The sequence below is a fragment of the Eschrichtius robustus genome, chromosome 16 (genome assembly GCF_028021215.1).
Source record: "Eschrichtius robustus isolate mEscRob2 chromosome 16, mEscRob2.pri, whole genome shotgun sequence".
In the NCBI taxonomy this organism is placed as follows: domain Eukaryota; kingdom Metazoa; phylum Chordata; class Mammalia; order Artiodactyla; family Eschrichtiidae; genus Eschrichtius; species Eschrichtius robustus.
The window spans coordinates 46,225,269-46,237,311 of record NC_090839.1 but is presented as its reverse complement, the minus strand read 5'-3'; the positions used below and the strand labels follow the sequence as shown (position 1 = coordinate 46,237,311).

At 55.8% G+C, this 12,043-nt stretch overlaps 1 protein-coding gene across 2 annotated transcripts; it reads left to right on the top strand.

Annotated features, from left to right (window-relative positions):
* Positions 1 to 2,414: 2,414 nt before the first annotated feature.
* GZF1 (GDNF inducible zinc finger protein 1) lies at positions 2,415 to 10,711 on the top strand. 2 transcript variants are annotated; one of them, XM_068524370.1, is made up of 6 exons: positions 2,415 to 2,451; positions 3,548 to 4,962; positions 6,113 to 6,207; positions 7,628 to 7,795; positions 8,229 to 8,386; positions 8,707 to 10,711. In XM_068524370.1, exons 2-6 carry the CDS (start codon positions 3,569 to 3,571, stop codon positions 9,040 to 9,042), a joined length of 2,151 nt encoding a protein of 716 aa, XP_068380471.1. In that variant the 5' UTR covers positions 2,415 to 2,451; positions 3,548 to 3,568; the 3' UTR covers positions 9,043 to 10,711. The 2 variants fall into 2 exon arrangements, with proteins under 2 accessions (XP_068380471.1, XP_068380470.1); XM_068524369.1 differs by lacking the exon at positions 2,415 to 2,451 and adding an exon at positions 2,458 to 2,639.
* The last annotated feature ends 1,332 nt before the right edge of the window (positions 10,712 to 12,043 follow it).

The window sequence follows — 12,043 nt, the reverse complement described above, 5'->3', positions numbered from 1 at the left end:
AACCACAACTTCTCAGTGTTCACTTTTGGACTCATGCAAACCAGACGTGGAATTTCTAGGATGCTATTTAATCACACCCTCTCTAGTTCCCTTCTGACGTTTACCTGATCTGACAGGAGACAGCTCTGTTTTGCTGTAGCTGGAGAGGCATGTGGTCTGCGCAGAGCTGAGCTGTGGAGGTTGTACCCTGGCTCTGTCTTGCTCTCTGTGTGATCTTGGGTAAGTTGGCTAACATCCCTGTGCCTCAGTCTCCTCATCTGTATAATGGGGGTAATAATACTAACCCCCCCTCACAGAGTTTTGTGAGAAGTGACTAATACCAGTAACTGGGGGTGGGTAGTAGTGACCCACCTTCTGTAACCATCAAGCACATTCTGTTCTTATTATCCTGAGACTTGGGACCAGTTTGGGGGAAGTTGCAGGGAGGAGATCCATTTGCAGGAGGAAGTTGGGGCCCCAAGTGAGGGAGGGCAGGAGAGTCCTAGGCTGGAGAAAGACTAAACTCAGCGTGTGCACCTGGAGCTGAGCCCGGCCTCCAGGAACTGGGATGGCTTCTGGAAATCCTCCTGAGATGGGGAGCGACAGCAGGATCCACTTCTGGGTGCACCTGGAGGTAGGAAGAGCCCATAGGTGTGTGAGGAGGGCAGGGCTGTTCTGGAACCAGCAGAGTTCTGCCGTGTTTTTTAGCTGCAGCAGAAAGTAGAGATTGTATGGGTTTGTACAAATCAGAAGCTAGAAAGTAGGGCGGGAAAGATGGTAGAACTGCTTTGTCCTGTTTGGGCTCCACTGTGAACAGCGGCCGACCCACTTCCCCAAGGTCTGGCTTGTGCGCTGACTACACCCAGGGAGGTCAGGTGGGCACAGTGCCAGGTGTCACCGTAGGTGGCAGGGAGGGCGGGTGGCATGTGACCTGCGTGGAGGAGGAGCCAGGCCCAGGCAAGCTGAGCACCATCCTCTGCCACACGGCCTCCAGGCTTCCTGGCCCCGGGCTCCTTCTACCAGTGACACTGGGTCCATCAGGGCAAGGCCTCCCACTCTGTGGAAGCGCTTATAGCCCTAAACACAGACGCTGAAGGATGGTAAGTACAGTTATTTTCAAATGCTCCCTTTCCTTCCCCCCTGACAGCATGGAAAAGAGGCTGCTGTCCGAGACCTCCTTGCCTGGACCCTCTCACCCCGGCCCTGCTCCCCGTGTCCACACTGCATTCCAGCCGCTTCAGGCAGATGCTTTACAGGCTATGACAGAGACAGTAAGAGAGGGGTTGTTCTAGATCAGGGGTCCCTAACCCCCGGGCCGTGGACCACTACCGGTCCACGGCCTGGCCTGTTAGGAACCTGGCCGCACAGCAGGTGAGCGGCGGGCAAAGCTTCATATGCAGCTCCCCATCGCTCACATTACTGCCTGAACCGTCACCCCACCACCACCAAAAAAAACTGTCTTCCACGAAACCGGTCCCTGGTGCCAAAAGGGTTGGGGACCGCTGTTCCAGATGATGACTGCGCAGAGGATCTGTCTCATTTCTGGACGTTGTCTACACTGCATAAACTGAACCGGAAGACACCGGATGAGAGATCGGCCCAGGGTTCGCTGGGCGTTTGGGAAAAATGAGGACAAACGGAGGCTCGGAGTAGCGACGTGAAGCCTCTGGGACGCGAGGGCCGGTACCCTGGGGTCGCCGGCGAACGGCCGACGGCGTGCACACACCCGGGAGTGGCGGCCGGAGCCCGAGGCTCGGAGGCTCTCGGAGCACAGACGGCCTCCGGTTCAGCTCCTGACTGCCCGCCCGCCTGCCGCGTGCCCAGAACGAACTCAGCCGCCCACTCTGCAAGGCTCCGCTGGGGATCCAACAACCGCTTCTTGCGGCACGTGGAGGCGCCGCGCCCTCTCCCCAAGCCGCGCCCACTCCTGCAACCTCCTCCCGCCGCCCCGCCCCCTCCTGCCTCCTCCAGCGCCCCGCCCCTCCACCTCCCTGCCCTCTCTCTCCGCCCCGCTCCTCCAGGGGCTCCACCCAATCCGGCGACCCGCCTACCTGCTGTACTGCCCATGGGCTGGAGCCGGGGAGGGACCCACGCGAGACGGCGTGCGTGCCCCGCAGGTCACGTGACTTTCGGGGTGGGCCGGCCCTGCCCCCGCCGCGTAGCGAGAAGCGCAGAGCCGCCGGCACAGTGTTCTGCGCAGGCGCAGACCGTGGTTCGCGGCGGGTGACGCAATCCTGCGAAGCCGGCCCGGCGTACGGCGGCAGCGTGAGTCGAATCACGTAACTTCCCCGAATGGGCTCCGCAGTGGGAAGTGCATGCGCAGGTCCTCCTCTACCCGCGAGGGACGGGGCCAGGCCCACCACGGCCAATCGGCGTCGCCCTCGCCGGCGCCGCGCCCCGCCCCCCCGTCCGTCGGGCAGTCTGCTGGTCCCGGGGCCTAGTCCTCGGAAGCTCGTCGGCGGCGGCCGGTCGGTACGTGCGCGGCCTGCGGGGCGGAGGGCACTAGGCCTGGGCTCCGAGTCGGGCTCGGGGGCCAGGCGCGGGCCGGGAGGCCGCCGGGGAGTCGGGGCTGGCCTGGCTGTCGGCGGACGAGGGCAGAGGCGGCCACCTGCGGCCATTGCCCCGCCGACCGGCGGGCGCTGAGGAGCTGGACCGGGCAGGTGAGGCCGGCCTCAGGGACCCGGACGAGCCTGGAGGCGGGCGGCAGATGCGGGAGCTAAAGGCGGGTGCGCCGGGGGGAGCGTCCGCGCCGGGTCCGGGAGGACGGATCCCCGGGCGGTCCGGGCCTGGCGGCGGGAAGGTGGTGCGCCGGGAGGCCCGAGTCCGCCCCGGCCGCCCTGTGACCTTGTCAGGGCCTCCCCCGTGACGCCTGCTCGAGGGTCGCCGGGACGGCCGGCGCGGCTGCAGCCCTCACGACGGCCTGTCAGTCTTCAGCACGGGAGCCACTGCGGCTCGGAGGGGTTGAGGGCCCTGCTCGGGGTAGCGCAGCTGTGCCCCCGGCGCAGTGCCCCGCATCGCTTCTGTGCAGTGACGGTGACTCCACTAGGAGGGACTTAACGAGGTTGGAGAATGACTGTGAATTGTGGGCTACTTTCCATGCAATTTTCTTCATATAAAGTAGTTTAGTTGGTTGTTTTCAAACGTAGACAAGGTTTGCTCTCAGACCGTGGCCGCCATGTATTATATTTTGTTTTATTTGGTTTCCTGATCAAAGTAGTAGACATTATTTATCGTTGCTATAAATTCTGTTAGTTTGGGGGGTCTGGGTCTGTAAGTAAATTACAAAATGACCTAGAGAAGCCAATTACTGCTTTAATGTGTTTCATTAATCATCACTTTATCTTTAGGGCAGTCTTAGTCTGTTTTCATGCAAATATCTCATGAAGGTGCATGAGGGCTTCAGAAAAATGCTAAGAAGTGGCGCGTGACTTGAATCTGTACGTGAAAAAAGTTAGGTTTAGGTCATTAATCAGTTTATTTCCTCTAAAGAACGGATATAATCCTCATAATTTTTAATCCTTCTACTTCAGAGGTTCATGCATGAATAATTCTTGGTTTGTTTTCAAAGCTGTTCCTGGGAAGAAGAAACATGGAGAGTGGTGCAGTTCTGCTGGAATCCAAGTCCTCCCCGCTTAACCTTCTGCATGAAATGCACCAGCTCCGCCTGCTGGGTCACCTGTGCGACGTGACTGTCAGCGTGGAGTACCAGGGCGTCCGGGAGGAATTCATGGCCCACAAGGCGGTGCTGGCAGCCACCAGCAAGTTTTTTAAGGAAGTGTTTCTTAACGAGAAGACTGCGGACGGCACGAGGACTAACGTCTACTTAGACGAAGTGCAGGTGGCTGACTTCGCTTCTTTTCTTGAGTTCGTCTACACTGCAAAGGTCCAGGTGGAGGAAGATCGGGTGCAGCGAATGCTGGAAATGGCAGAAAAGCTGAAATGTTTGGACTTATCTGAAACCTGTTTTCAGTTGAAGAAACAGATGTTAGAGTCGGTACTTTTGGAGTTGCAGAATTTCTCGGAGTCTCAGGAGGCAGAAGGGAGCAGCGGCTCCCAGGTCGCTGCTGCTGTCACCCCTGATGCTCGGGCAGGTGTGGCCGCAGACAGCCCTCTGGCCAACGGCGTCGCGGGTTCCTTGGATCCCCCAGCGGCAAGAATCGGCAACAGCCTGTTGCCAGATCTGCCCTCGAGGAAGTCCAGGGAGAAGCCAGACAAGAGAAAAGAGATCGCTAAGTCCCCCTACTCCAAGCTCAGAAGGGCTAGCGGGAGGCTGGCTGGGCGGAAGGTGTTCGTGGAAATCCCTAAAAAGAAGTACACTCGACGACTCCGAGAGCAGCAGAAGAGTGCCGAGCAGGACACCGGGGACCGCGGGGGCCCCCGGGAGCCCAGCCCAGACGCCGGGGGAACGGTGAAGGAGCTGGTCACAGTCGCAAAAGACGAGGAGGACGGCGGGGCTGGGGCCGAGGCGGAGGCAGTGCTGCCGAAGGCGGGGCAGGGGGAGGAGGAGGAGGAGGACGAGGACGAGGAGGAGGAGGGGGAGGAGGGGGCGGGGAGGCGGAGGAGCAACTTCCAGTGCACGCGCTGCGAGAAGGCCTTTCTGTACGAGAAGAGCTTCCTGAAGCACGTCCGGCACCACCACGGCGTGGCCACCGAGGTGGTCCACCGCTGCGACACCTGCGGCCAGACTTTTGCCAACCGCTGCAACCTGAAGGGCCACCAGCGCCACGTGCACAGCAGCGAGCGCCACTTCCCATGCGAGTTGTGCGGCAAGAAGTTCAAGAGGAAGAAGGACGTGAAGCGGCACGTGGTGCAGGTGCACGAGGGCGGCGGCGAGCGGCACCAGTGCCAGCAGTGCGGCAAGGGCCTGAGCTCCAAAACGGCGCTGCGGCTGCACGAGCGCACGCACACGGGCCACAAGCCCTACGGCTGCACCGAGTGCCCGGCCACCTTCTCGCAGCCCTCGGCCCTCAAGACCCACCTGAGGTAGGCACGGGCCGCCTCGAACCCCAGAGCGCACGTGGAGACGTGGGGGGCGTGCCAGGAGGCGGCCGGTGTGGCTGCCTCGCAGGATGGGTCACTTCAGTTCGCTCCCTCGCAAAGTCGGGGGCTGCTTTGAGCCTCTGGATTCTCTCTCGAGGCAGAGATGCGGGCATGGCGCTCCCTGGGCGCGGGCCCGGCTGATGGGGACCCACGCCTCCCGTTCAGGCGCAGGGGCCTCTCCCACTCCTGGTGCTGAGGCCTCCCACCACCCTTGCCGAATGGGGCCAACGACCCCATCCCCCTTCCTGACCCTTCATTTGGGACTCAGTCCTGTGACCGGCTGGGTGGCGAGTCCCACTGAAGACCTCAGCAGGGCGACACTTCTCTGGGCTTGGAGAGTGCCTGCCACCAGTCAGTCTAAGCTCCAGGATTAGGACGGACAGGGATTCCAGTTACTGATTTTTGAAATGTAGGTGGGTGACATTCAGTTTTTAAATAAATTCCCTTCCAGTGCTCAGTACTTATGCTTGAAATCCAGACAAAGCAGTTTTCTACTCTCCCCAGATCTGCCGTCATCCTGGGCCAGTCTAGGGGTGGGAGCTGCGTGTTCCTTGTCCTTTTACTGTCATTTATAGCCTGGCTCGGGAAGGGCTCAGTAAACATGGTGACAGCCACTCCATCCTTGCCCTGAAATGCAGTGCTTACGCATGCGCCCCAGGGACCGGCTGGCTTCATGTGTTGATAACAGTTCTTCCTAGACTGTTACGTCAAACTAGGAAAAGATGGTAAACATTTTGATCGCGTGGTACTTTCGTCAGCCATGGTTCCTAAGGTGTCTGTGGGTGACTATTTTCAATGAGGGAGCTTTATAAATACCACACGGTGCTGTTTGGTGTCGTAAACAGCCTGCAGAGGCACAGCCTGTGCCTGCACCTGGGGGCAGCACGTGGGGGGACTCGGCGTCTGGCGGGGATGTGGCGGTCTTGACTCGGGCAGAGACTGACTTGGGGGTGAGAGTCCTGGGCCTCGCCACCTTTCAGTCCTTCGCATTCGGGCTCCTGGAGCGAAGTGTCTCCCCAGGTGAGGGAGGAGATGGTAATGCAGAGTGAGCTTTGACACATCCTGAGTTACCCTCTGAATGTTGTGCTTTCAGAATTCACACGGGGGAAAAACCTTTCGTCTGTGATGAATGTGGTGCAAGATTCACTCAGAACCACATGCTGATTTATCATAAAAGGTGTCACACAGGTAAATACTCCGTCATGATTGAATGTCTTTCCTGGCTGTAGGAGGAAAACTGCAGTTTTCTTAATTTAGAAGTTGGCATCTGCCAAGTGGTTTAGGTTAAAGCCCCGATACGCTCTTCCGTCTCGTAAGTGAGCATAAGTAAATGCATAAAATACGCCCGCTGCCTCCAGTGCTGTGTGCTTGTGGCCATGACCTCTGAAAGAAATTGCTCAGAATATGGGAAAAGCTATATGCTATTATCCCGCTTCCTGCCATTTCTAAGAACAGAGCGTTAGAAAAAACCTGACTGTCCAACCCCAGGGAAGTGGTTCAGTAAATGGGTACATCCACCCTGTCCCGTCCCAGGCCCTTCTGACTAAGGTCTCTGAATATTAGGAAAAACGCCTGTTTGGCTGTCGACTTGGAAAATGCACAAGTGAGCATACAGTGAATCCCAGCTTTATTGAAAACCTGCAGAAATGTAAAGTAGTTACATGATGTGTTAAGGTGGTGGAATTATGGGGTTTTCAGAATTTCTGTGGTACGATTCATCAGGTGAGGGAGAACATTTAAGCTCTTTATTCTGATTCTGTGCAGTGCTCCTGGGGTTCAGAGCCCTGGGGCGCGTGGAGTCTAGCTGTCGGGTACTGGGCTTATCACGCTAACCCAGTTCTTTCCTACTCCCATTTAAAAATTTTTACTTCTTTGACTGTCCTATGAGCCTCAAGTTCAAATGGTGAGATAGATGAACCACTTAATAACGTGAATTAATAGACTAAAATGAGCAGAATTGGTGTCTGATGGAAGACTGGGGTCGGGGGAGGTCAGACCACACCAAAGGATTAAGTTAGAATCGGTCATTTGATGAACATGCTAATATATTTGGATTTTATTAAAGCCAGTAGTTTTGTTTTGATGTTTGAGAAATCGGGGCACGCCTGACAGAGGAGTCTGGTTTGTGGGCCCTGAGGGCCCCAACTGCGCAGCGTGAAGGGTGGACGCCCGCCTTGCCCTGACCCCACCCCGGGCGGCTGGGAGCTGCTCCAGGACCGCCCCACGTGTCCACCGCACAATCCTCTCCCTTCACGAGGGGCTTCTGTTCTGATAGAGACCCACAGAAGCCCTGTGAACAAGTCCAGCTGTTCCACCAAACCCGTTGTCAAACTGTTTTTCTTGTTTGGGATGACTGAATTTCCAAAACGTGAGCTGGCTGAATATGCTCTTTAATTCTAATCTACTGGAATCTTTCTTGGGATTTCCAGGGACATTTTACACCAACTTTCAGCAGGTAGCGAGCACTGGACACAAAGAGAGATTTTATGACAGTTTTAACTAGAAAAGAACGCGCTGCCTGCCAGGGCACTTGAGAGGGTGGACCCCATCCTCTGCGTGTTCTAGCGCCCGTGTCACTTCTAACTTCGTGTCTCATGTCTCCGTGTAGGTGAGAGGCCTTTCATGTGTGAAACGTGTGGCAAGAGTTTCGCTTCCAAGGAGTATTTAAAACATCACAACAGGATCCACACTGGGTCCAAACCCTTTAAGTGTGAAGTTTGTTTCAGGACTTTTGCTCAGCGGAATTCGCTTTACCAGCATATCAAAGTCCACACAGGTATGGCCGGAATGTCGCCAGAGAAGGGAGGTCAGTGTGGCAAGAAAATATCCCGAAGGTTTTAGATTTTCTGGAAAATTATTTGGAATTTAGCTTTAAGTCGTGCGTCCTAATAGCATTTAAACATTTTTGAGTGTCTAGTTTCTGGCTCTGACAAACTGGAAAAGTATGAATGTGTGAACCTGGATGTGGACGTGTGAACCTTTGAACACCTTGAGATTAGAATTAGGGGTGATGATCTGCACATGCTAGTGAACACCCCCACCCGCGCAGGGTCACTTACGACTGGAAAGCTGTGGGTGAGGTCACGGACCCCTGGGGCTCCTGCACGGTCAGCTGCTCGTGCCCGTGTCGCCCTCCCCGTGGCGGCTCGGGACGCGGGGCGGCCCAGAGCAGCCGGTAGCTCTCGTGTCCTCCGTCCCTTCCCTCCCAGGGGAGCGGCCCTACTGTTGCGACCAGTGTGGCAAGCAGTTCACGCAGCTCAACGCGCTCCAGCGCCACCACCGGATCCACACGGGGGAGAAGCCGTTCATGTGCAACGCGTGCGGGCGGACGTTCACCGACAAGTCCACGCTGCGGCGGCACACCTCGGTGAGCGGCCAGGGTGGCCCCCAGGGACGGTCGCTGGACGGCAGAGCCGCCCACCCTCCCTTCCCTGAGGCCCTCGATCCGGAAGGGGGTCCCAGGGGAAGGCGGGGCTCTCCCTCCCCTGCAGCAAGGGTAGCCAAGCGGGGTGAAGCAGGGCCCGGGGCGCGCTGAGTCCTTTCTGGCAGGGACCGCAGTGGCAGACACGTGTCTGACGGTTGGAGAAGGCTGTTGTACCTGGTAACGAGTGGCTGCGAATTGGGGGCTCTGCAGATCCTGGTTAGGGACATAGTGGGTGATCTCTCTGTTCTGCGTTTGGTCCGCAGATCCATGATAAGACAACTCCATGGAAGTCTTTCCTCGTCATCGTGGACGGCTCTCCCAAGAACGGCGATGGGCACAAGACTGAGCAGCCCGATGAAGAGTACACGCCATCCAAACTCTCTGATAAATTGCTGTCTTTCGCAGAAAATGGCCATTTTCACAACCTGGCCACCGTGCAGGGCAGCACGCCTGCCGTGCACGATGACAGTCCTGCGGACCCGGCCTGTAAGTCGGACGGCCCTGTGGGGTCCCAGGACACGCTGCTGGCCACCACCATCAACGAGCTGAGCGAGCTGACGCCGCAGACGGACCCGGGCCCACACAGCTCCACTCTCTGACTCACACAGACTAGAGCGCGGGGTCACCTGCCCCGCGGTCCCAGCCTTGCACCTGCGCCTGCGTGCGTGAGGGCTGGACGCGAGCGTTCGTCAGGGGTCAAGAACTGTGGGCGAAGAAGTGGGCAAGGATGGCTTCCGCAGTTTCTTGAATTTCTGCTAACTTGCACGTCTCTGTCAAACCATTTCTCATGCTTTCCCTTAGAAATCCTGATCCGCATGGTCTCAGCCACGCTTCATCAGCAAACAAGGCAGTTAACATAACCTCACTTAATTCTGGTGGAATCATCCTAATGCTTGATGACCTTGACATTCCTGAGGCTCCTGAGGCTGGGGTTACTGCTCAGCTTCCTCATGGAAGTTTATTTCTGATACTTTAAAGCTATTTTTCTGCCAAGCTGAAATAAAACTGGGACCATGTATTTATTTTCAGCTGTTTCTTTGCTGTTGAACTGAAGCCAGTCAGAGGTGCTCTGGGACCCTGGAATGGGGCTAAAGAGACAGATGACTGCACTTGTCCCCGTCTGCCCCCCCCCCCCCCCCCCCCCCCCGTTCGTAGGCACTAAACTGAACACTTGTAAAGTAGCTGCTCACAGCACACATGCAGCTAGGAAGTTTGTCATAAAATGACCTGAGATGTGGCTACAGGTTTCATTTCTAAAAATCCAATTTAAAAAAGCTGTCCTACCAAAGACTAGCAGAAAACAGCGTAGTAGTCTTTGCAAAGAGGTGTGAAAAATTAAGCCAGGGGCTTGAGATCGCTTGAAACATAGTGTAGTTACTTTATCCACAAGTAGCAGTGAGGTGGTGGTAGGCAATCTAAGAACACAGAGTACTGGTAGTTTTGCTAGGTTTTTTTGACAATTTCTGTGATTTTCAGAAACCCAGCATTTCTCATTAACATGTCTAGACGCTGACACAGGCAAGTCACTGGCACGCACGTTCCCCTGGGAGCATGAGCGAATTCGGCAAAAGGGACCAAAAGCCTCTGTACGCTCCTCCGATTAGCCTCAAGAGTGGACCATGGAACCGCCAACCTTGTCTTAAATGCACCTCTGTCTCATGCTGGCCTTTGGTAATTCCGCTGTCCTTACCCAGCCTGGCTCTTGATCCAGTGGTGAGGGCAGGTCGCCATGTGCACAGTGCTTTGACTCACGTGTGACCCAGGTAAAAAGAGAAAGGGAATTGTCACTAGTTGCTCTTTTTCTTACATTTAATTTATTACACTTGCTGTGAAAACAGTCATTTTCTAAGAGGAAGGGTACTTTATGCAAGTCCGGGATGAAGACACAGCTGCACGAGATGCCAGAAAAAGACCGAGGATGCTTTCTTCCCCGTGAGACGGTGACGTCAACACTGAAGGTGCCGAAGGCGTCCCAGGTGCTGACACAGGCTGCAGGCGGCAGTACCGAATCCACCTCCAGCTGTGACAGCGTCGCCCACTTGTGTTCACAGAGCAAAACAGTGACTCTCACACACATTTTACTCTCGAAAGGAGAACGAACCTGCCCGGCTAATGAACTGTTTCTTGGGGTAAAGTCATCTTAATGATGAGAAGAAATTTAAATGATAGATTATTTTGTTACCTCTCGGAATAATTTTTGTCTTGAATTTGTTTCTTTAGAAATTCTACAGAAAACTTTAATGTGTTAATAAATGTTTTGTAAAAATAGTTTTGCAAGTCTAAGTTTATTTCCATTATTAGAATTTAGGTTCTACAGAAATAAGATTCCTGATTCATACAGGCAGCTTCCTTAATTCCCTGGTCCTTGGAGTCTCGCCACCTCCGTGCACCGCACGTGTGTTCCTGACACGTGACAGGCCTGGCCCCGCACGCGCTCGGCCTCGGTAGCTGGTGCCAGGCGGCGCGGAGGGGCCCAGCCTCATCGCGGCCATGGTGACTGCGCCTCAGAGGCTCCTCCATCTACGGTCACTTCCCTGCTTCCCGGGACGGGACAGGAGGGCTGCCGCCCCAAACCCTGCCGAAGATGCATCTCATCTCGGGGGTTTGTGGGGCGTCTCCGTTTCTCCCCATCCAGGTGCTGTGCTGCCACGTGACTGTCAGCCCCAGACGCTCAGGTCAGGCCGCCAAGGCGGCGATTTCGCGCCTTCCAACCATTGTGTGGGAGACGCTCTCAGCCCAGACTCCAAAGCTCCCTTGCCTCTGCTTTTAACCAAAATTTGTTGTACAGAGTTTGAAAACAAAATTGGCCAGGTGGTGGGGTAAAACCTTTATTAAAGGTGATCTTCACAGAAACGTGGTTTTGCCAAAGGTGATCATCTAAACTGACCAATTTGAGTGTAAGTTATCATTTAATTCTAACCTGTTGTATATCTTGCCACAGCAGGGACATTTTTTGAGACCAAGCAAGTGTCTGTCCCCTTAACTGAACTTGATGGTGTTCCTGTCACTCTAAGTAACATTATTTCAGGCGAAAGTCCATTTGTCCACAGGCACCAAGACGGGCAGATGATTGCGGGCACAGGGCCGCCTGGCACATCCGTCACCCCCCAGCTGAGCCCCAGGAACTGCCCACTTCCCTCCACCAGTTTGCACGGGCCTCTGGGACCCTCACCGAGGCTGGCAAAACCCACCAAAACCCACCACGGGAGCTTCTGTTAGGAAACAGAAGAGACATTTGAATGAGAAAGTAACCTTGAATATCAACAACTTGGCAGAATTCCTGGATGGGACGGCCTGTTCGACCATTCATTTTGAATTTGCCTCAAATGAGATCTTTGAGGGACCTGAACAAGGCCCTCTGACAGCGCCAAGTCAACGTGGCTCCACCAAGGGAGACGGGGCTTCGGGCCCCCGGCCTCCCCCTCCGAGGTCTCCTAGGGGCCGTTCCTCCTTCAAGCCTGCCAGTGAGATCCCTGACCAGGCAGCAGGAGGGATGGGAACGGGGAGCCTGCAGAGCCCGGACGGCTGCTGCCCACTGCCCTGAACCCCGGGGGCCACCTTCCAGGACAGGAAGCCACTCCCGACCTGTGCAAACCAACC

Bases quoted from the DNA above. Each gene is read 5' to 3' on its own strand.
- GZF1 (XM_068524370.1), top strand. From the start codon at position 3,569: ATGGAGAGTGGTGCAGTTCTGCTGGAATCCAAGTCCTCCCCGCTTAAC. The intron at 6,208-7,627 runs GTAAATACTCCG...GTCTCCGTGTAG, and splicing joins TCATAAAAGGTGTCACACAG to GTGAGAGGCCTTTCATGTGT. The intron at 8,387-8,706 runs GTGAGCGGCCAG...TTTGGTCCGCAG, and splicing joins CGCTGCGGCGGCACACCTCG to ATCCATGATAAGACAACTCC.